The 22877-nt window shown below is 42.2% G+C and overlaps 1 protein-coding gene across 1 annotated transcript in view; it reads left to right on the top strand.

The window, feature by feature from the left end:
- LOC112229338 (brevican core protein-like) overlaps positions 1 to 22877 on the top strand; it is a 38918-nt gene that overhangs the window by 10300 nt on the left and 5741 nt on the right. The window contains exons 2-8 of the mRNA XM_042310295.1: positions 10972 to 11051; positions 11738 to 12124; positions 12356 to 12530; positions 12912 to 13039; positions 14201 to 14494; positions 16159 to 17967; positions 18978 to 19976. Coding sequence (XP_042166229.1) covers positions 10972 to 11051; positions 11738 to 12124; positions 12356 to 12530; positions 12912 to 13039; positions 14201 to 14494; positions 16159 to 17967; positions 18978 to 19976 — 3872 coding nt within the window. The remainder of the gene's footprint in view (positions 1 to 10971; positions 11052 to 11737; positions 12125 to 12355; positions 12531 to 12911; positions 13040 to 14200; positions 14495 to 16158; positions 17968 to 18977; positions 19977 to 22877) is intronic.

Consider the following 22877-nt stretch of genomic DNA (forward strand, 5'->3'; position numbering starts at 1 on the left):
CTATTCAATAATTATTATTATATGCATATATTAGCAATTTTGGAAAAAAATATTTTCAGTTTACTATGGGCACGCACTTCCTCCAACGGGGGCAGTATTCAGCCATAAGCTCAAGAGGTTAATCATGAAACGTACACCACCGCCCTTCTTGTTACCGGAGAGATGTTTATTCCTGTCAGTGCGATGCACTGAAAAACCCTCTAGCTGTACGGACTCCGACAGCATGTCCCCAGCTAGCCATGTTTTTGTGAAACAGAGTATGTTACAATCCCATATCTCTTTGGAAAGCAACTCTTGCCCTGATTTCATACATTTTGTTAACTACTGTAGGGACTGGATATTAGCAAGTAATATACTCTGAAGCGGTGGGTGGAGTGCGCACGTACGAAGCCTCACTAGAAGACCGCTCCGGTACCCTCTCCTCCGACAGCGTTGTTTTGGGTCGGCCTCTGGAATCAGTGCAAATGCCCTGGGAGGTGCAGACAAAGTCTCCATTTTGGGAAAGTCGTATTCCTGGTCGTAGGGCTGGTTGTGCTGGTAAGTCGACGTCTCTCTGATATCCAATAGTTCTTTCCGGCTGTATGTACTAACACTTAAGGTTTTCTGAACTAACAATGTAAGAAATAATACATTTACAAAACGAAATAGTGCAGTTTCCTAAGGACTAGAAGCGAAGCTTCCATCTCTATCAGTGCAATCTTGTAGCTGTTTATGTGATTTGACCTTGGTATGCCTCTTGTATGAGACATGTACTGCGGCAGTACACCCGTAGTCAACCAACCCAGGATCCAGGAGAGATATAGGGTGTGCAGGCTTTTGGTTCAGCTCTGCACTAAAGGCACCAGAATGAACTAATTTGATTCAACTAATTGATTGGAACAGAAGTGTTTGTGGTGGGCTGGAACAAAAAGCTGCACACACACACTCGCCTGGTTTACTCTCTTTTCTGTATACATCAATGATGTTGCTCTTGCTGCTGGTGATTCTCTGATACACTTCTACGCAGACGACACCATTCTGTATACTTCTGGCCCCTCCTTGGACACTGTGTTAACTAAGCTCCAGATGAGCTTCAATGCCATACAACTCTCCTTCCGTGGCCTCCAACTGCTCTTAAACGCAAGTAAAACTAAATGCATGCTTTTCAATCAATCACTGCCCGCACCTGCTCGCCCATCCAGCATCACTACTCTGGACGGCTCTGACTTAGAATACGTGGACAACTACAAATACCTGGGTGTCTGGTTAGACTGTAAACTCTCCTTCCAAACTCACATTAAGCATCTCCAATCCAAAATTAAATCTAGAATCTGCTTCCTATATCGCAACAAAGCATCCTTCACTCATGCTGCCAAACATACCCTCGTAAAACTGACCATCCTACCAATTCTCGACTTCGGTGATGTCATCTATAAAATAGCCTCCAACACTCTACTGAACAAACTGGATGCAGTCTATCACAGTGCCATCCGTTTTGTCACCAAAGCCCCAGACACTACCCACGATTGCGACCTGTACGCTCTTGTTGGTTGGCCCTCGCTTCATACTCGTCGCCAAACCCACTGGCTACAGGTTATCTACAAGTCTCTGCTAGATAATGCCCCGCCTTATCTCAGCTCACTGGTCACCATAGCAGCACCCACTCATAGCACGCACTCCAGCAGGTATATCTCACTGGTCACCCCCAAAGCCAATTCCTCCTCTGGTCGTCTTTCCTTCCAGTTCTCTGCTGCCCATGATTGGAACGAATTGCAAAAATCTCTGAAGCTGGAGACTCACATCCCCCTCACTAGCTTTAAGCACCAGCTGTCAGAGCAGCTTACAGATCACTGCACCTGTACATCGCCCATCTGTAAACAGCCCATCTATCTACCTACCTCATCCCCATACTGGTATTTATTTATTTATTTTGCTCCTTTGCACCTCAGTATCTCTACCTGCACATTCATCTTCTGCCGATCTACCAGTCCAGTGTTTAATTGCTATATTGTAATTACTTCACCACCATGGCCTATTTATTTCCTTAACTTACCTCATTTGCACTCACTGTATATAGACTTTTTGTTTTCTTTTGTTCTATTGTATTATTGACTGTATGTTTTGTTTATTCCATGTGTAACTCTGTGTTGTTGAATGTGTCGAATTGCTACGCTTTATCTTGGCCAGGTCGCAGTTGCAAATGAGAACTTGTTCTCAACTAGCCTACCTGGTTAATAATATCCTCTTGAATCTAGGGGGCACTATTTTCATTTTTGGAAAAATAACGTTCCCAAAGTAAATGGGCTATTTTGTCAGGACAAGATGCTAGAATATGCATATAATTGACAGCTTAGGATAGAAAACACTCTAGTTTCCAAAACTGTAAAAATATTGTCTGTGAGTATAACAGAACTGATATTGCAGGCGAAAGCCTGAGAAAAATCCAATCAGGAAGTGACTCTTTAGAAACCTCTGCGTTCCTATGCGTCTCTATTGAGCAGTGAATGAGATATCAACCAGATTCCTTTTTCTATGGCTTCCCTAATGTGTCTATTGTCACAATACATAGTTTCAGGCATTTATTTTGAAAAATGAGCCTGAACGTCAACATTGCGTCAGTGGTCAGCTGGAGTCTCTCAGAGTGTTTTGTGCGTAAGGGACAAATGCGGCCATTGTTTCTCTCTTTCCTAATAAGAAGCCATCTGTCCCGGTTGATATATTATCGAATAGATATTTGAATAACACCTTGAGGATTGATTATAAACAATGTTTGCCATGTTTCTGTCGATATTATGGAGCTAATTTGGAATATTTTTCGGCGTTGTCGTGACCGCAATTTCCGGTTGAATTCTCAGCCAAACGTGAAGAACTAACAGAGTTATTTCGGCTACAAAAATTATATTTTTGGAAAAAAGGAACATTTGCTATCTAACTGGGAGTCTTGTGAGTGAAAACATCCGAAGCTCATCAAAGGTAAACGATTTAATTTGATTGCTTTTCTGATTTTCGTGACCAGGTTGCCTGCTGCTAGCTAGGCATAATGCAATGCTAGGCTATTGATAAACGTACACAAATGCTTAACAAGTGATTAACAAAAGGCTAAGCTGTGTTTCAATATATTTCACTTGTGATTTCATGAATATGAATATTTTCTATTAATATTTATGTCCGTTGCTTTATGCTAATTAGTGTCAGTTGATGATTACGCTCCCGGATCCGGGATGGGTAGTTACAAGAGGTTTTTAAATAAAGGTGAAAAAAATAATAAAAAACACAGCCCCCTTGGCTCAGGGTTGGTGACTATAGTGCACAGTGCATCACAACACAGTACAGTAGTGTTTGATATCACAATAAAGTGCAGTATGGGTTGTGATAACCTATTCCCCCACAGTTACTTCTCAACAACGTTTTGCTTGCATTCTACCTGTCTTTTTGTGTCTGCATAAAACGGGTAACATAGTCCAAACCTTGTATGCCTTTGCACAGCCTTTGCGCAGCAGTGTTCTAGAACATTGTACCGTTGGCATTCATACTTGTCAAATTCTCAGCGCGGCTCAAGCAATTTCTCTAACTGTCAACACGTTCAGATGAAAAAAATAACTTGTACATGGGAGCCGCGTTGGTTGTGAAGTTTGGGAAGGTGTGCGTTGGGGCTGTGCGTCCCCCGGGGACAATGGTCTCAAAGTGTCTATGGACTATGATTTACGCTTTAAAACCTCTTAACCTGTTGTGACGAGCAATCCCGTATCCGGGATCCTATTTATAGCCTCAAGCTCATTACCATAACGCAACGTTAACTATTCATGAAAATCGCAAATGAAATGAAATAAATATATTAGCTGTCCAGCTTAGCCTTTTGTTAACAACACTGTCATCTCAGATTTCCAAAATGTGCTTTTGAACCATAGCTAAACAAGCATTTGTGTAAGAGTATTGATAGCCTAGCATAGCATTTAACCTTAGCATTCAGCATGCAACATTTTCACAAAAACAAGAAAAGCATTCAAATAAAATCATTTACCTTTGAAGAACTTCAGATGTTTTCAATGAGGAGACTCTCAGTTAGATAGCAAATGTTCAGTTTTTCCAAAAAGATTATTTGTGTAGGACAAATCGCTCCGTTTTGTTCATCATGTCTTAAGAAAAAAAACGAAAATTAAGTCATTACAACACGAACTTTTTTCCAAATTAACTCCATAATATCGACAGAAACATGGCAAACGTTGTTTAGAATCATTCCTCAAGGTGTTTTTCACATATTTATCGACGATAAATCATTCGTGGCAGTTTGGTTTCTCTTCTGAAGAAAATGGAACGTGCATGGACCTGGAGATTACGCAATAATTTCAACGGAGGACACCGGGCGGACACCTGGTAAATGTAGTCTCTTATGGTCAATCTTCCAATGATATGCCTACAAATACGTCACAATGCTGCAGACACCTTGGGGAAACGACAGAAAGTGCAGGCTCATTCCTGGCACATTCACAGCCATATAAGGAGACATTGGAACACAGGGCATTCAAAATCTGGACCATTTCCTGTATGAAATTTCATCTTGGTTTCGCCTGTAGCATTAGTTCTGGGGCACTCACAGATAATATCTTTGCAGTTTTGGAAACATCAGAGTTTTTTCTTTCCAAAGCTGTCAATTACATGCATAGTCGAGCATCTTTTCGTGACAAAATATCTTGTTTAAAATGGGAACGTTTTTTATCCAAAAATTAAAAGAGCGCCCCCTACCTCGAAGAAGTTAAGGATCCGCCCCCTTATTTTCAATTTTCGCCTAAAATCACATAACCAAATCTAACTTTCTGTAACTCAGGCCCTGAAGCAATGATATGCATATTATTGGTACCATTTGAAAGGAACACTTTGAAGTTTGTGGAAATGTGAAAGGTATGTAGGAGAATATACAAAATAGATCTGGTAAAAGTTAAGAACCGGTTGAAAGAGCCCTATTTTATACTGTGTGTATCATGTACTTGAGGATATTGCACAGGCAGCTTTTTCTGGATATGGAATTGCTCTTGGTGGTGTCTCTGGGTGATGCTTGAGTTCTATTCACTGTTTTCTTAATTAAAAAGAGCAGAAAAGCTGGCGGCACAACAACTTCAAGTCCAAGGACGTTCTTCCTGAAAGATAACCAGGCATGACCTCCATTTTATTCCCCGTCATCAGTCTGTCGCCATTAGGATGGATACAAACCTGTGTTTATGGACACTCATATAACAATTATATAGTTTCAGACATCCCTGATTAGCGTCCTCTTCATGTGGTCAAGTCCTGTTTAAGGGATTCCTAGTGGTTTTCGGCTTCCTTTTCCATAAAAAAATCAAATAAAGTGTGCCAGAGCCTCTTGTCCTGTAATCTTCCCACATGGACTTTTGTAAGAGAACTGATATAAAGTGAAACACAGTGTGCAGCTGTCCTCTTGCCCGCCACTCGTCTTTTGTGAGACATTTTCTAGTGGAGAATACTAATGGCTGCATGTCTGTGGAGCTATCCCAGCTGGCATGAATACAAACAACATTTATTCAACCACATGAGAGTGCTGTTTTATACTACACTTGTGTCTCTTTGTTGGCTTTTTGTATTTGGAGACCTTTAAAGGAAATAGGTTGTCATTTGATATAAAGTAGCAGTAATGATGAGAGTAAGGATGAAAAAAACAGATGAATGACCTGTGCACTGCGATTGACTTGATTGTGAGTCTTCAGCTAACATGATTGCCTTTTAAAGTATACTGTTGTGCGCAGCTCACTAATCTGTGTTGGATGGAATCCCGGCCTAAATTTTGACTCAGAAGGAAACACATACTTTATAGTACATGTGTGCTTATGTACAGTACCAGTCAAAAGTTTGGACACGCCTACTCATTCAAGTGTTTTTCTTTATTTTTTACTATTTTCTACATTGTAGAATAATAGTGAATACATCAAAACTATGAAATAACACATGGAATCATGTAGTAACCAAAAAGTGTCAAAATATATTTTTTATTTCAGATTCTTTGAAGTAGCCACCCTTTGCCTTGATGACAGCTGTCACGCCCTGACCTTAGTTATCTTTGTAGTTATCTTTATTTGTACTCTTTTCTTTATTATTTTGGTTTGGTCAGGGTGTGACGAGGGTAGTATGTGTGTTTTTGTCTTGTCTAGGGTTTTTGTACATCTATGAGGTTTTGGTATGTCTAGGTAAATGTAGGTCTATGGTGGCCTGAATTGGTTCCCAATCAGAGGCAGCTGTTTATCGTTGTCTCTGATTGGGGATCCTATTTAGGTTGCCATTTCCATTTTGTTTTTGTGGGTTATTGTGTAGGTGCATGTCAGCACTCGGTTTATCATAGCTTCACGTTCGTTTTGTTGTTTTGCACACTCTTAGCATTCTCTCAAACAGCTTCATGGGGATGCTTTTCCAACAGACTTGAAGGAGTTCCCACATAAGCTGAGCACTTGTTGGCTGCTTCACTCTGCGGTCCATTAGTACAAAGGACAGATTTCCACCGGTCTAATTGTCCATTTTTCGTGTTTCTTGACCCAAGAAAAAGTGCACAAAAACAGTTGAATGAGTAGGTGTGTCCAAACTTTTGAGCGGTACTATAGGTATATATAAATAAATACATATATATATATATTTATACTGAACAAAAATATAAGCGTAACATGCAACAATTTCAACAATTTTAGTGAGTTACAGTTCATATAAGGAAATCAGTCAAGATTAGGCCCTAATCTATGGATTTCACATGATTGGACAGGGGTGCTGCCATGGGTGAGCCTGGGAGGGCATAGGCCCACCCACTGGGGAGACAGATCCAGCCAATCAGAATGAGTTTTTCACCACAAAAGGGCTTTATTAGACAGAAATACTCCTCAGTTTCATCAGCTGTCCGGGTAGCATAGTTACATGTGGTCTGCAGTTGTGAGGCCGGTTGGACATACTGCCAAATTCTCTAAAACGACCTTGGAGGCGGCTTATGGTAGAGAAAGTAACATTAAATTCTCTAGCAACAGTTATGGTGGACATTCCTGCAGTCAGCATGCCAATTGCACGCTCCCTCAAAACTTGAGATATCATTGGCATTGTGTTGTGTGACAAAACTGCACATTTATTTATTTATTTGTACTGTAATCATTGAAATGCAAGAGAAAGGCCATAATGTATTATACCAGCCCAGGAGCAATTTAGATTTTGGCCACTAGATGGCAGTAGTGTGTGTGTGCAAAGTGTTAGACTGATCCAATGAAGCATTGCATATCTGTTCAAAATGTTGTATCAAGACTGCCCAAATGTGCCTAATAGTTTTTTAAATATATTTTCAAGTTCATAATTGTGCACTCTCCTCAAACAATAGCATTGTATTATTTCACTGTAATAGCTACTGTAAATTGCACAGTGCAGTTAGATTAACAAGAATTGAAGCTTTCTGCCCATATCAGATATGTCTATGTGCTGGGATTTTGTTTTGTTACTTACAACCTCACGCTAATCACATTAGCCTATGTTAGCTTAACCTGTCCCGTGGCGGGGACACCGATCCTGTAGAGGAGGTAGACTCAGCGATGCAAGATGTATACACAATATCGGGCTGATTTCCTCAACAATGTTGAAGTGTGAGGCTAAACTTATCCGCTGTTTTGGTTCTGTAGCTACTACGTTGTAGCAGCATGAAGCGCACCTGTACACATGTGTAGATCATATGTGTGACTGTGTGAGAGCAACGTCTTGCATCGTTCTCAGCTCAACTTCTGTGGTGCTGCTCGTGCCAATGTCGTAGCGCTGAGTCTACCTTTAAATATTATGGAATAATATGTATTTACACTGTAGTTAAACTGTCTCTGCCTACGTAATTACTTTGTAAAGACACATTTTTAGGCAAATGCTTTGAAGTGGTCCCGAAATGCTCACATTCAAAGGGTCATATAAGGACATGACTTTCAATTTCACTTATCTCATCAGAGAGTGAATTTCCACAAATCGTGGTATTAGTAGTAGTAGTTTATTACATTTTACATGTAGGCCGTACTTGGCAGCTAAAAGCTGAATTGCAGTACACAGCACATACAAGTAACACATCTCAAAGCACTTGAAAAGCAAAACAAGCATCAATTAAAAGTATGAATGACATGAGTATAGGTTCTAAGTACTTCAAGCCTCTAAGAGATGAAGCGACAACCGCTTATACATTTGTAGCTACAACCCGCATCAGAGTAGCACAGTAACACAGACCGCTCAGAGTAGCACAGTAACACAGACCGCTCAGAGTAGCACAGTAACACAGACCGCTCAGAGTAGCACAGTAACACAGAGAGTAGCACAGTAACACAGACAGACACAGACCGCTCAGAGTAGCACAGTAACACAGACCGCTCAGAGTAGCACAGTAACACAGACCGCTCAGAGTAGCACAGTAACACAGACCGCTCAGAGTAAACTATGTGTTGTCTCCTGCATTTGCATATTCCTTACCATGACTTGCATCATGATCGAAGCTGATCTTGGATATCCAGAGAAGTGTGCTGGTATAACATATGTGCTGGGTCTTCCTTGGTCAGTCGAATGAACGTGGCTCTGTTTTGAGGGTGTCTGGGGTTCATTTAGTAGGTTTAGTAGTAAGCTTTGTGAAACTGTGGGAGGTGGATTGGTGCAACTGGTGCTTGACTATTAGAATTTCAGTCACATAGAATGACTAAAAAAGCCTGAATCAAGCCAGCTGGATAGGAGTGTACTCCCCCCAACACAAAGATGAACACCCACATACGCACACACACAGAGTATGTGTGTATATTTTGACGAGAAGACATTCTTCATTTAATGTGAGCAGGGTTGTATTTTTTTGAGCAGCTCACAGACTCTGCTTGTCTCTGAAACAGTGTCTGCAGTCCAAGTGACTTAATAGTCTACTGTGTCTGTTAATAGTACTGTGTCTGACTGAAAAATAATACAAATGAAACAGAAACAATATTCACAAATATGTGTAACAAAGACAGATAACTAGAGCGTTTTTCAAAAGGTTGGTTTCCCACAATCATTGCATTTTTTGCAGAAAAGGCACTCAAGTTTTCCTTTATCCGCAGAATTTACCATTGCTGCAGAATTTCCCCAAAATGCATTTTTCTTCACCGCTACTAGATGGCACCAGCCACACTGTATACTTACCCAGTCAGCTAACCTAACATAGCTAGGCGTAAAAGAAACATCTGAAACTAGATCCTGGCAGGGAAGGTTCTCTTCTGCACTTTTCAACCAATCCAGTAAATGTGAAGGAGAAGTTAAGATGTGTGTCGCCTCGTTAACTTCCGTTTGTTGGCAACTCTGCTAATGCTACCAGTCGACAAACATTCAGGGAGATTCTCAATTGGCCAAAAGTCTGTCCTGACCTCAACTCCGTCCTCCTCTCCTCTGTGACCCGGAAACCGGTAAGTGGTCAAGTGGTCGAGGAGAGTGTCAGTTTGTCAGTAGGCGAATGCAGGAGTGTCCTCCTCACCTCGATAGCCTCCTCTCGAGAAATCCTCTGCAGAAGAGTTTTGAAATCTGCCACACCACCTTTGAATCGGCTGTTGCACATATTTAAAAATGATACACTACTTATCCTTTTATCTATAATATCTGTAGCACAACTACCTACATTTATTTTTAATGCTTCACACATTTATGTTGGGATACCACGTCTGTAACTGTCATGACGCGCTAGTGAAGGTCTCATTTCATAGAAGTGCATTTGTTTCCATGTTTCATCCCCTCCTCTCCTTGATTACCGTTTGACTTTTTTTTAAAGAAGTGAGGAGAAGAGGATGCAAGGAATTGAGAACACCAATTGAGATTCTCCCTTCATCGTTCATGGAGGAAGAGAGGTTTATACGACCAGCTAAGCCAAACGCAGGAAACTAGGCAACTTATCAGGTTTAGAGGGTTTTTGACAATTTAAACGTTTGCTCTAAATGGTCATTTAGGCACATTTTTCAAGTCTGCAGAATTTTGGGAAAGTGCATCTAGGAAAAACGGGGATGGCATAAAGATATAATGAGTGAAATCATAATCGTATAGGTGATTCAACTGGTGGTCAAGACACACAAAATTGAAATATTTTAATTTATATGAGGTTAAAGGTAAAAAGCATACACTTTTGGAGAAGGTTCTGAAAGTACTCAAAAGTAGGAGGTAAAGTTTGTTGCCTTGTCCTTTCTGCAAAGTATTTTTGAAAAACATAAGCTGTCTTTTGTCAAAAATGCCTCTGCACTTATTTGTGTGAGGTAGATGTTTATGGCCCCTCCCCTTTCCATCGTGGCTGCCTCTGAGGTTGTGTGAGGTCAGTGAGAGCCGCCTGCCATGCCTGCTGAGCTAATAACAGGGTCAGACTGGTGAAGAAGCACTGGCAGGCAGCCCTGGGCAATGCAGACGTGTAATTTTCTCTTGGAGGTGATGAATCGCTTGCGGTCAGATGTGAATGTGCCGCCGGATTCCTTTTTGGGGTCTGAGCAACTGCTCCTCCAATGTCTCTGTCCTGTATTAGGATATTTCAAGGTCCTTGGTCTTTTTATATTATTGAATTAAGACCGTTTAGTCTTTACTTTATTCCCATAAATGGTCCATTTTCTGTCCCCACCACATTTTTTCCTCATACTGCATGTGCTTTTCATCAACTACACTTTCAATCTCAACTTCCTCCATTTCTCCACACATCCTTCTCTCAGCTCCTGCTCTCTCTCATCGATCAGTTAGACACTGTTTGTCATTCAAACTACTTGTTTACTGTCTGGCGTTGATCTAACATTTTAATACTCATCATTCATCACTCTCTGCCCTCTCTGTCCTTATCTACACTTGAATCATACAGGGTATATAATGTAGGAGTAAAATAAGCCAACAAAAATAATACTGTAACCAATTGGCGAAGTAGAGATTGTTTGTTAAATGAGGTGCATATGCCATATGTAATATGTAAAAAAAAAACTCCCTTATCTCACTCTCACTATCTCTCCTCCACAGAGCAGTAAGGTTCCTCCTCCTTCTGTGCGCACTTTGCCATCTGACCCTGGCTTTCCCCGCCCAAACAGGATACTCAGAAGGTACAGATCTTCTAACGTGCATTTTGATGGACTATCATTATTTGGGATGACAATGCATTGCATTAAAACTTTTATTTTGATTTCAGGTTATTATTTTAAAGGGATACTTCTGGATTTTAGCCGTTATCTACTTCCCCAGAGTCAGATGAACATGTGGATACCATTTTTATGTCTCTGCTAGCATTAGCGCAAATAGCATGCTAGCTGTTCCTGTAGACTTCTAGTCATTGTGCTAACGTTAGGTAGCATTGGCTCACGAAACTTCCGTCATACTGGATGCAGAGACATAAAATGGTATCACAAAGTATCCCTTTAGCCTTAGCAGCGCTGTGGTCCTCATGAACTGAAATGTAAAGACTCAGTTGCTGTATAGTAATTGCTGCATAATAGTTGCTGTGTTACAATTGCTTTGGATAGAAGATAATCCATGTTTATATTAACTATGTATAATTTATATTTCTATATATTCAACATGTAGCTGATTAAAGCATTTGTTTTTCCGCCCACTCCGTACTCATATAATATTTTGAGGGGAAATTACACTCATCCATGGAATATAACCATTGCTGCAGAATTTTGAAGATTGTCCCCGAAATGCATTATTCACCATCACCACTAGAGGTCAATAGCCGGCCACTTACTAAGTCAGCATCATTTACTCACTGTGTCTCTCCTTCCTGACTCAGATGACAACCGACAACTCCAGGTCACCATCTCCAAGGCAACCCTGATTTCCACTGCACAGCTAGGAGGCTCCATCACAATCCCATGTATGGTGTCCCTTTCCACTGGGCCCCACTCGTCCTCCTCGCCCCCCATCCCACCCCGGGTCAAGTGGAGCGTGTTGCATGATGGGGAGCATCAGGAGACAGAGATCCTGGTGGCGCGGGGTCAAAGGGTGAAGGTCAACGAGGCCTACGGAGAACGAGCTTCCCTGGTCAACTTTGCAGACTCGCCCGAGGACCTCTCCCTCTGGCTGGGGGAGCTGCGCTCAACAGACACAGGGCACTACCGTTGCGAGGTGCAGCAGGGCCTGGACGACGCCAGCGACTTCACACAGATCAAGGTCAAAGGTAACAAAGGGCGAAGGATTTTTAAGGCTGTAGGAGTCGATGTGAATATTTTTGATTTTTTAAAACTTGTCTAACAGGTTTAGAAACTGCGAACAGGTTTAGAAACAACCAGATTTAGCCTTATATGCAACTATTAATATTTTTTCTTTCAGTTTTTACCACATATTGTGTATTTGAACCTGTCAATATTTCTCTGTGTGTGTGTGTTTGTGCACACGCGTGTGCATGTAGGTGTGGTCTTCCACTACAGACATGCCTCTGGTCGCTATGCATTTTCGTTCAGTGAGGCCCAGGCGGTGTGCGAGAGCATTGGGGCACACATCGCTACTCCCGACCAGCTTCTGGCAGCCTATTACGATGGCTATGAGCAGTGTGACGCCGGCTGGCTCGCTGACCAATCTGTCAGGTATCCACAACTTGTCTTATAATACAAAGACACATTTCTTAAAGGTGCAATACTTTGTTTTGACTAATTCACATGCCTATAGGCTACTGGGGATTTTGAATTTGGCCCACTGTGTGGTATGTAATACTATTTTCTGGCAGACTGTATGTTGACCTGAATCAGTTTCACTCTAGTCCTGATGTTAATTAAGCTAGATTTCCTCATGAGCATTATCATGGCTTACATGTGTAAGATAGGGACTCTATTTGGTCTGTGTTTCCAACACACACATCAATTCCCGCTAACAGATTAAAAAACAATGACTGAGGCCCCTCACCTATCAGCGTTAGTCTTTACAACATTTTCTTAGCACAGGAAATACTAATATTTTCTATTTCACAGATATCCAATCCAAGTTCCCCGGGAAGGTTGCTATGGTGACATGGATGGTCGCCCGGGAGTGAGGAACTATGGGACACTGGAACCAGAGGAGCTGTTTGATGTGTATTGTTATGTGGAGCATATTGATGGTAAAGAACAACAACTTGTGAATAGCTTCCCGTAAAATAGTGACAGTGTGAATAGCTCCCCGTAAAAAGGCAGTGTAAATAGTGACAGTAAATAGCTTCCCGTAAAAAAAGGCAGTGTAAATAGTGACAGTGTGAATAGCTCCCCGTAAAAAGGCAGTGTAAATAGTGACAGTGTAAATAGTTTCCCATAAAAATGGCAGTGTAAATAGTGACAGTGTGAATAGCTCCTCGTAAAAAGGCAGTGTAAATAGTGACCGTGTGAATAGTTCCCCGTAAAAAGGCAGTGTAAATAGTGACAGTGTGAATAAATGTGATTCTACTGAGCAATAACATATGTTTGTGTCATTGTGTCAAAAAATAATAAAGGACATTATGTAATTTTGCCAAGACAGATGCTTTGTCATTGTATATCATCATGTGTTCTGAAGGCACGCTATAAAATGACTGTGTTGGGTCTCCTTAAAGGGATAGTTCACCCAAATTGCAAAATTGCATATTGATTTTCTTACCCTCCAAACAATCTCTGAACAAAGTATGACAGCAATCCATGCTTTGATTAAGTTTCCCTGGTACTGTTTCTACATGCTAACCTTTTAGTATTCAGCATTTGTGGCACCATCCGAGTCATGGGACCGATATTAGCATTTTTCACACATCATATTCAAATCATTTATAAGTGACTTTGTTGAGCTTCACAATTTTAGATACTTTATGATTATTTGGACATGATGTGTGAAAAATGCTAATATTGGTCCCATGACTTTGAATGGGATGTGTGCCACAAATGCTAAAACATGGTAACAGTGCCAGGTAAACTAAACCAAATCATGGATTGCTGTCATAACTTTACCATAGACCACTTACAGGGCAAGGAAACCAATATATCATTTTTTAATTTGAGTGAACTATCCCTTTAAGTTACAGGCATGTAGGGATTTTAGCTAGTGGACAGAATACACACTTTAGATGAGTCAGATCATTTGTATTTACAGGTACAATACATATCAAATACTGATGTCATTTTCCCAACCGAGATCTCATTCTCCCATGTGTTCAGCCTTTTGTATTTTTCCAGATACTGCAGGAAAATGAAGGATCTAGGACAATCGTTCGGAATCTAAATCCCATCAGGACTCTAACACATTACCTTTTTTTGTGCAGGGGAGGTGTTCCATGGCTCTGCCCCTAAGCAGCTGTCGTTGAATGAGGCTTGGGCGTACTGCGAGAAGGAAGGGGCAGAGCTGGCTACCACAGGGCAGCTGTACATGGCATGGAGTGAGGGTCTGGACCGCTGCAACCCTGGCTGGCTGTCTGATGGCAGCGTGCGCTACCCCGTCATCACCCCTAGAGCGCGCTGTGGAGGTCCACAGGCAGGGGTCAAGACCCTGTATCGCTACAGCAACCAGACAGGCTTCCCTGAATCCTCCAGCCGCCATGATGTTTACTGTTTCAGAGGTCTGAGTCTTGTACTGGACTAATTAGTAGTTAACCTCTATGGGACGGTTGAGCTAATGTGATTAGCATGAGGTTGTAAGTAAACAACAAAAAATCCCAGGACATAGACATATCTGATATGGGCAGAAAGCTTCAATTCTTGTTAATCTAACTGCACTGTCCAATTTACAGTAGCTATTACAGTGAAATAATACCAGGCTATTGTTTGAGAAGAGTGCACAATTATGAACTTAAAAATGTAATAATAAACCAATTAGGCACATTTGGGCAGTCTTGATACAACAATTTGAACAGATATGCAATGGTTAATTGGATCAGTCTAAAACTTTGTACATATACTGCTGCCATCTAGTGGCCAAAATCAAATTTGTGCCTGGGTTAGAATGACACATTATGGCCTTTCTCTTGCATTTAAAAAATGACAATACAAAAATTATTATTTGTATTATCTTTTACCAGATCTGTGTGTTATATTCTCCTACATTAATTTCACATTTCCACAAACTTCAAAGTGTTTCCTTTCAAATGGTATCAAGAATATGCATATCCTTGCTTCAGGTCCTGAGCTAGAGGCAGTTAGATTTGGGTATGTCATTTTAGGCAAATATTGAAAAAAAGTGTTGGCTCCTTAAGAGATTTTAAAAGAGATAGCAAAGTACTTATTTGAGGTCTGTTTTGTACTGGACTAATTACTCGTTAAAAGATTCTTAAGAGTATATTGACGCACCTGTGTGTTAAACCTTAGTAACATAATAATAAAATCCCCATCAAAATCAGTCAGTTTAAGCTAGAGATATCAGTTCTTTTTGCATGGGCTGCGTCTCAGTCCATAACAACTGTCTATGTCGGCCTTCCGTATCTGCGGTGGAAGGTGGCCAAGCTACAGTGGTGTTTGTCAGACCATGAGACATCCCGAAAATCGGTCTTCTCGCAAAAACGGATGTAGCATCTGAACGGTTTGGCCTAAAAAACTGTTATGACCACTCTATGTAAAATTTGAGACCCTCACGAACACGTTTTCTGTTTATCTTTACGAGGACACGGGTCTCGTCTGAAGGTAACCCATACAAACAAATGGAAGTGTGAAGGTCGTTTTGTGCCTACAAAAATAAGGGTTTAAATATGTGTGAAGAAATTTAAAAAAATGTATCCTGAGCTTTCTTATATCTCCTAAATATAAGACATACACTTCAAAACCTTATTTCTTATGAAGTTTATTGTTTTACTATTTTTTGCCATGTTTGAATGTGTTATTCAATGCGTTTCTATGGGCTATAGTCGTAAAGTCCTAATTCAATATTTAATCAAATAATGTTTAAAAAAAAGTTGATACCTAAATGGGTCCTAAAATTCTAATCAGATATCCATATGATCCATGGTATGACCATCTTAAAATAATTCCATATTCCCCACTAATTTTAGAGGTCTGTTTTGTACTGGCCTAATTAGTAGATAAAAGAGATAGTACAGTGCTTATTTCAGAGGTCTGTTTTTGTACTGGACTAAATATTTGTAGCATAGATAATAGTTTTTTTTATTGCAAGATATTTGTTAGATTGCATGCTTCTATGGATTATTTTGTGTTATGCAGAGAATGTCTTAGTTTTATGTCCATTCATTAAACAACCTCACTGAGTCTCCTGTCCACTCCCTGTACTTCTCAGGTAATGGGAATCCTCACACGGATGCCCCCATGGACTACATGGCCACTGAACCAGAGGACATCGGACAAGATATTGTTGTTCTTATGGAGCCTGCCGAGGAGCTCCATCTGAGCCTGGATCCAGAGCAAGTGGAGCGAGAGGCCCAGAGTGTCCTGCAATCCCTCCGCGTCTTCCAGTCAGCTCCTGCTCGGGAGGACTTGCAAGGATCTCCCCCTACTTCCATGTCAAGCACAGAGGTGCCACTCACCCGTACAGCTTCCACCCAGGATCTCCTCCAGCCTTTTGATGAGACTTCACTTCCTGTAGAAGAACACTACCACTCCCAGCATCCTACTTCACTTCCCAGCACCTCCAGTGAGCCAGACTCCCTTCACGAAGGAGACTATCACTCCCAGCATTCTAGTTCATTACCCAGCACATCCAGTGAGCCAGACTCCCTTCACGATGGAGACTATCACTCCCAGCATTCTACTTCACTTCCCAGCACCTCCAGTGAGCCAGACTCCCTTCACGAAGGAGACTATCACTCACAGAATTCTACTTCACTTCCCAGCACCTCCAGTGTGCCAGACTCCCTTCACGAAGAAAACTATCACTCCCAGCATTCTAGTTCATTACCCAGCACATCCAGGGAACCAGACTCCCTTCACGATGGAGACTATCACTCCCAGCATTCTACTTCACTTCCCAGCACCTCCAGTGAGCCAGACTCCCTTCACGAAGGAGACTATCACTCCCAGCATTCTACTTCACTTCCCAGCACCTCCAGTGTGCCAGACTCCCTTCACGAAGGAGACTATCACTCTCAGCATCATACTTCTTTACCCAGCACCTCCAGTGTGCCAGACTCCCTTCACGAAGGAGACTATCACTCCCAGCATCCTACTTCATTACCCAACACCTCCAGTGTGCCAGACTCCCTTCACGAAGGAGACTATCACTCCCAGCATCCTACTTCATTACCCAACACCTCCAGTGTGCCAGACTCCCTTCACGAAGGAGACTATCACTCCCAGCATCCTACTTCATTACCCAACACCTCCAGTGTGCCAGACTCCCTTCACGAAGGAGACTATCACTCCCAGCATCCTACTTCTTTACCCAGCACCTCCAGTGAGCCAGACTCCCTTCACGAGGAAGATTATCACTCCCAGCATCCTGCTTCATTACCCAGCACCTCCAGTGAGCCAGACTCCCTTCACGAAGGAGACTATCACTCCCAGCATCCTACTTCTTTACCCAGCACCTCCAGTGAGCCAGACTCCCTTCACAAGGAAGATTATCACTCCCAGCATCCTGCTTCATTACCCAGCACCTCCAGCGTGCCAGACTCCCTCCACGAAGGCAACTCCAGTTTCTACCGACTCGAACTGGAAACGAGCCCAGAATTCCCAGAGCCGTCCTACAAGCCACACATACATTACCAGCCGATGTCAGAGATGAACCCGGAGGAACCCGACTACCAGCAGTCAGGCTCTTCCAAGCACTTCCAGCCAATGCCAGAGACCAACCTGGAGTTGGATCAACTGGAAGCCAACTACAGCACAACAGCAGGTAACCAGAGTCATCGGAAGAATGCACAAGAGACTACCAACATGGCCTTTGACCCCATAGAGAATGCTACCGAGGCACGTGACCCCACCGCAGAGAGAAGACACAAAGAGTCGATCGTGGGAGAACTTGAAGAGACATCCATCTCGACCGAATCCCTGGGTGAGCTTGATCCTCACCCAGTCTGGTCTACACTCTCCCCCCACGGAAGGGCAACCTCAGTGTGGTTGCCCTTGGATGGATCTGGAGATATGCAAGGTATGGCTACCTTGCAGCAGACACTCCCATCCAGAGCGACCCACAGCTAGTACATTCATCTTGGGGCGGCAGGGTAGCCTAGTGGTTAGAGCGTTGGACTAGTAAGTTCAAATCCCCAAGCTGACAAGGTACAAATCTGTCGTTCTGCCCCTGAACAGGCAGTTAACCCACTGTTCCTAGGCCGTCATTGAAAATAAGAATTTGTTCTTAACTGACTTGCCTAGTTAAATAAAGGTCAAATAAAATTAAGATAGCCAGGCGAGACAACCACATATCACAGTCGTATCCCAAACACGTATCACATACATAATACAATGCAAAATACGATACAAAATGCATAAAAATGTATGTGTGCCTCTTCACAGTCCCCGTCGTGCCGTTAGTTGTTCTTTTATAGCATTTTTTTTATCTGGTTTTATTTGCAAGCTTGAGTTACCTGGGGTGGCTGAGTTCCATTTAGTCATGGCTCTATTTAATACGGTGTGTTTCCTAGCCTAAGTTCTGGACCTGGGGACTGTGAAGAGACCTCTGGTTGCATGTCTTGTGTGATACCGATGAGTGCCCCAACTATGTGCCAACTGAACAGACAGTTCTGTACCTTCAACACATAGACCACTAGCGATACAGTCAATCTCTCCTCAACTTTGAGACAGAAGAGATTGACATTCGCCCTCTGTGTACGTCTAAGTGTGATACGTGCTGCTCTGTTCTAGACCAACTGCATCTGCCCATTGCATGAAAACATGCTTGTTATTTTAGAAGCAAGTGTACTTTGATCATACTTGAAAATCGTGTATAATGTAAAAAATCAAATCAATAATATCTTAATGTTACAGATGTTTTTGATCTTATAGATGTTACAGATGTTTTTGATCTTATAGATGTTTGATCTTACAGATGTTACTCCTAACTCCTCTTCTCAAAAGTATGTACTTTGTCGTTGTAGGGCTGTGTAGAACTTAAGACTTGATAATCATGCAATAATAATGTATATCGTACCTTCTTTACAGAGATTGACCTAGGTGTCCACCAGGGAATGCACACAGACAGATCCCCCACCTCTGAACCCTCTGACTTCACCACTCACATGTCTGCCTCCCCTGTAGCCACCAGCATCTCCAGTGAGCAGCAGACAGGCGTTCCGCATTTAAGCAGCATCTCATCTGGACTGGATCATTCTGAAGGGCTGGGACTGGATGTGTACTCCACAGTAGCTGTGTACTCCACAGTCGGCCATCCCCCAGGAACCTCCCAGGGAACTTCCTCCGCTAGACCTGAAGGCAGCACCAGTCTAGATTTCGAGGGTATCGTCAATCCAGAGAGATTGGAACCTTCAGGAGCAGTGGAGCTGGCACCAGGGGAGTCTGATGAGGAGCACCTGGGGTCTGGAGAGGAAATGGCTACAACTGAGTCTCCAGACCTGTCCACCACCTCCCAGCTGCCTGTCGAGTTTACCACAATGGGCTATCAAACAACGGCCATGTCCAGAATAGAGGTGGATCCCACAACCACGGACCCTGAAGAAGACGGAAGTGGACATGAGCCAGGCACTGATGAACCGTCCCTCAGAGAAAAAGTTACAGTCTTCCCCCTTGAGTCGCAAACAACCAGTTGGGATCTGCACCGTACCACCTCTGCACCCCAAGAGTCTCAGGACGACCTTGAATACAGCGGGGAACCCCTTTCCACCTCTTCCCAGACAGAGTTTCCAGACTCCTCAGCAGAACCTGAACGGTTTGGGTCAGACTCCTTGTCCACCTCAAGTACAGATCCCACCGCTGCCACTATGTCCACATCCACCGTGTACACATCCACAGAGTGGGCTACACGGACCTGGAGCCCCGTCACCTCCACTACACAAAGTCCCCCAGAGCCAGAGAGGGTGACGGCTCTTATGCCCCCTGTGGATCATGGCAAGATGGATCTGGAATTCGGCCTCACCCAGCCGCCAACCCTGCTCATCTTGCCCAATGAGAGAGCTGCTGTGGGCAGTTCCAGGAAGATTTCAGGTAACACTCGAGCCACCCTAACCAGCCTAACCACCCTCCTCTTGCTGCTCGACACAGCGATGCACTAAACCCCGGCCTCTCCCACCCCAAGCTGCCTTGCTCCATTTTCTGTAAACTGCCACCCTCCCAACCGCTCCCCCCTCTTCGTCTGTCTCACTGTTTGTCTCAGCAGCCCACTCACCCTCCTCCCACTCCCTCCCCCTAAAGAGCACCCTTCTCCTTGTGATGCCCAAGAATTGAGCATTGAGAGAGATATGGGACAACCCCCTTTTGTCATTTGTCAAACAAACCAGTCTTGCGGTGCATGATGTTTTTTTTCACTCAAAGATTGACTTCTGTGAAGTACTGTATTGCCTGGACACACCATTTCTGTGAAAGAGAATTGCTATGCTTGATTGTCTCCCTCTACTCTTCCTGCAAGAGTGAAGTCCAACTTGCACCTTCACCGTCCTGAATGTTTTTCCATTCAAACAGTCAATTTCCTCTTACCGGGGGCCCATATTAGTTTGAGCACAATTCCAAGTGGGAAAAAAAAACAGTGATATTCAACCGGACAAACATTTATCCTTGCATTGTAACTCCACTAACTCTGAATGTAACAGCACTGACTCCCAAATGCAACACCACTGACACTTAATTGGTCACGAACACAGATATTATTGATTTAATAGAGGGACAGTATCCCAATTACAAAACATCAGCAACTTTTTAAACTAACTCAGCAGCTATTGAGTTAGTTTATAGTAGAGAATTTATGGCAAAGAATGTCACTTTCATAACCATAATAAGGGAATATCTGGTTTTCAAGTCTTGTAGATATGTAAATGACATCTATCAGAATATTTGTAATGTTATTTGAGGTGAAAATGTCTGTACTGCCATCAATCTCCCATTGTAACAGGACGTACCATTTGAAAAATGACAATGACCTCCCAGATGGCGGTCTGATCATAGTTTCTCCCAAATCTTTTAAACATTTGTAATGAGTAAGAGTTGCTAAATGCAAAATGGAAACTATTGAGGCTGGTTTATTGTTTGATGTGAAAGTGTAGTCAGTGTGGCATGATTAGTGCCATGTCATCTAATCTAAAATGGGTCTTTGCAGATTGTGATTGTACTATAGATGGAGAGTCAGAAGCAGCATCTCACAAGCACAGCTAACAGCATGGATTATTCTTTAAACATGTGTGCTTTCTCCTCTAAGGAATTAACTCATACAGGACGGCCCAATCCATTAAACCATTCAACTAACAGACCATAAACCAGCCTGTTGGATAACTTGCACAGAATTGTATAGAATGCTACATTTGCCGTCTCATTTTAGTAAATGTGCCTTTTCACAGAGCCGTAACCATTAAAGGTGAAAATCTAAATTAGAGGACATGGCCTTTAATATTAGGTTTACTTTGTCACTGTTGCTTTACATTCCTGACAGGTTAGGTAGATGTTTCCCTTTTTATTTTTTATTTCACCTTTATTTGACCAGGTAGGCCAGTTGAGAACAAGTTCTCATTTACAACTGCGACCTGGCCAAGATAAAGCAAAGCAGTGCGACAAAAACAACAACACAGAGTTACACATGGGATAAACAAATGTACAGTCAATAACACAATTTTAAAATGATGTACAGTGTGTGCAAATGTAGTAAGGTTAGGGAGGTAAGGCAATAAATAGGCCAGAGTGGCGAAATAATTACAATTTAGCAATTAAACACTGGAGTGATAGATATGCAGACGATGATGTGCAAGTAGAGATAATGGGGTGCAAAAGAGAAAAAAAAACAAAAAAACAATATGGGGATGAGGTAGTTGGGTGTGCTATTTACAGATGGGCTGTGTACAGGTACAGTGATTTGATCGGTAAGCTGCTCTGGCAGCTTCTCTAACCACTGACACAGCATCTGATATTTTTTTAATCTAATGGCTAAAATACTGGGTTGGGTAATCTGTTCCTACAACTTCTACATCAAACTTTCTCGACACTGAGTTAATGCCAGATGCAGGCTTTGTGAGTGTTGTTATCAACTCAATATGTGAACTTTGGTGCCATCTACTGGCTAATTGCATGCTCATCTAAAGGAAAGGAGAATTGGGAGGTAACTTGTGGAATAGACCACATCAAATCAAACCAAATTGTATTTGTCACATGCGCCAAATACAAAAAGTGTAGACCTTACTGTGAAAGGCTTACTTACAAGCGCTTAACCAACAATGCAGTTCAGGAAATAGAGTTAAGAAAAAATATTTACTAAATTAACTAAAGTAAAAATTAATTGAATCAAAAGTAACACAAGAAAATTACATAACAATAACGAGGCTATATACAGGGGGTAATGGTACCGAGTCAATGTGTGGGGGTACAGGTTAGTCGAGGTAGGGGTAAAGTGACACCAGCTGGAATGCGGTTTTAACCAATCAGCATTCCGGATTAGAACCACCTGTTGTATAATGTCCGATTTGCATGTCCTCTAGTCTGACACATGAGGCAATGTGATGCTTTCAGTTAGATTCTTTTTGGTGTTATTTTGGTGATTTCACACATTTCCACACCAAATCGTCTAATGTCTAAGTCTCACTCGCTCACTTTTGGTTCCAGCCCAGGTTACATTTACAGTAGATTGCAAAAATACCACTAAGGTATGAGGCATCCATAATGTGTCATAGTTCATTTTTACAATTGTCAGCACTCTTAACACTGTACTTTGGTAATGTGTTCTCAAACCAAAATATAACATCTACACAGAGATACCTGCAAAAGTATAACCAATGCAAAACAGCATGAGAGGTTTAATTGTAGGTAATCAATTGCAGATAAAGACAGTAATGCTAATTCCCTTGCACTCTATCACACCACCTTCATCATCACAACACTGAAATCATCATCGTAATTGTCAACGTGATA

The sequence above is a fragment of the Oncorhynchus tshawytscha genome, linkage group LG31 (assembly GCF_018296145.1).
Source record: "Oncorhynchus tshawytscha isolate Ot180627B linkage group LG31, Otsh_v2.0, whole genome shotgun sequence".
In the NCBI taxonomy this organism is placed as follows: domain Eukaryota; kingdom Metazoa; phylum Chordata; class Actinopteri; order Salmoniformes; family Salmonidae; genus Oncorhynchus; species Oncorhynchus tshawytscha.